Below are 1,734 nucleotides of genomic sequence, written 5' to 3'. Positions count from 1 at the left end.
CGTCCTCGCCGTCTACCTCGCCATCAACGCGGCGGTCATGGACCCCATCAAGGGCATCCACACGCCCGTGCGCTCCGAGGTCTACTGCTGCTACCAGACCGCGTACTGCTCGGGCTTCTCCAAGTCCGACAACGACCTCTTCTCGTGCTCCTGGGACGGCGACAAGTACATCGTCTGGCCCGACCCGGCGCTCGGCGGCTACGGCTGGCGCCAGCCGGACACCACCTTCTCCTGCGACCAGCTCGTCGACTGGGCCGCCGGCGACTCGGCCCCGACCGCGAACTAGGCGCGCGAGCCGCGCGGAGATCCCCCCCCCCCAAGCACCACGCCCCCGACCCCTCTCGTGTCCGCATCGATCGGCGCCCCCTTCCCTCGCCAAAACTACTTAAAAATACCACTTTGCCATGTTGCATATTCAATGTTGAACGATGCCGCTCTCAAAACGAGCATTCAAAAGTCTGAGAGCGGCGCCGCGCACCCGAAAGCGCCGCCGCCGCTGCGTCGCCGCGGCCGAACCGACGCCGTCGTCGCTCGACGCACGAGACCGGCACGCCCTCGCGCCGCGCACCTCGAATCAGCGCTGACCGCCGCCGCGCGCCGCACGCACATGGCGCTCTCCAAGCGCGACGAGATCGAGCTCCGCGGCGAGCTCGCGAGCCTGAGCTACGACCTGCCGCTCGGGTCGACGTCGCTGGTCAAGGCGCTCGTCGACGACCTGCAGAGCACGACGCAGGCCTACAGCTCGCTCCAGGCGCAGGAGGAGACGCTCTCGGGCGAGCTGAGCTCGCTGCAGGGCGTCGTCGTGCCGCTGCGCAAGGAGAACGCGCGGCTCGTGCGCGAGAGCAACGCGCTCCACGGCGAGCTGCTGCGCAAGGCCGAGCAGCACTTCGACGCCGACGCCGCGGAGCGCGACGCGCACGTGTCGACGCGGCGCGCGCTCACGGAGGCGCGCTACCTGCTCAAGAAGCACAAGATCCCGTTCGGGTACGACGAGGGCGCCGCGGGCGCCGAGGTCGGCGCGGACGAGGACGCGGACGCCGCGGCGCTGCGTCTGCGGGTCGGCGAGCTCGAGGCGCGGCGCGCGGACGACGAGAAGGTCCGGGACCGCCTCGTCTTCCTCGCGGAGGAGCGCGAGAAGGAGCTCGCGCGGCTCAACGGCCTCGTCGCCTCCGGCGCGACGGCGACGGCCGGGTCGGCGTCGGCGCTCGCGGAGAACGAGCGCGTCGTCGCGGCGCTCCGGCGCGAGGTCGACGCGCTCAACGCGCAGGTCTCGGAGCGCGACGGCGTCGTCGCGGGCCTCAGGGGCTGCCAGGACGACGTCGGCGCGCTGCGCACGGCCCTCGCGGCGGCGCGCGACGAGATCGCCGAGGCGCGCGCGGCGACGCGGGACCGCGAGGCCGCGGACGGCGAGCGTTTGCAAAAACTGGCGGCGGACGCCGCGGACTCGCGCGCGGACGCGGAGGACGGCGAGGACCGGGCGGCGCGCTGCGAGGCGCGCGCCGCGCGCGCGGAGCACGCGCTCCATCGGGCGAAGCTCGCGCTCGCGGCCGCGGCCGCGCGCGTCGCGCCGCCGCCGCCGCCGCCGCCGGGGCCCGCGGCCGCCGCGGCCGCGGCGCCGCCCGCGGCGGCCGCCGCGCTCGCCGCGGAGCGCGAGGCCTGGGCCGACGCGCTGGCGTCGGCCGTCGACGAGCTCGACGCCGCGCGCGCCGTCGAGGCCGCGGCCGACGGCGCGAC

At 74.9% G+C, this 1,734-nt stretch overlaps 1 protein-coding gene across 1 annotated transcript; it reads left to right on the top strand.

The window, feature by feature from the left end:
• Positions 1-607: 607 nt before the first annotated feature.
• AURANDRAFT_68641 (hypothetical protein) lies at positions 608-1,708 on the top strand (the record flags this gene model as incomplete). Its single annotated transcript, XM_009044352.1, has 1 exon — positions 608-1,708. A coding segment is annotated over one exon (1,101 nt), but the record flags the coding sequence as incomplete, so codon positions are not given.
• Positions 1,709-1,734: the final 26 nt, after the last annotated feature.

The sequence above is a fragment of the Aureococcus anophagefferens genome (assembly GCF_000186865.1).
Source record: "Aureococcus anophagefferens unplaced genomic scaffold AURANscaffold_267, whole genome shotgun sequence".
Taxonomy (NCBI): domain Eukaryota; class Pelagophyceae; order Pelagomonadales; family Pelagomonadaceae; genus Aureococcus; species Aureococcus anophagefferens.
Note: the sequence above shows the minus strand (reverse complement) of the source record. Positions and strands in the feature narration are given on the sequence as shown.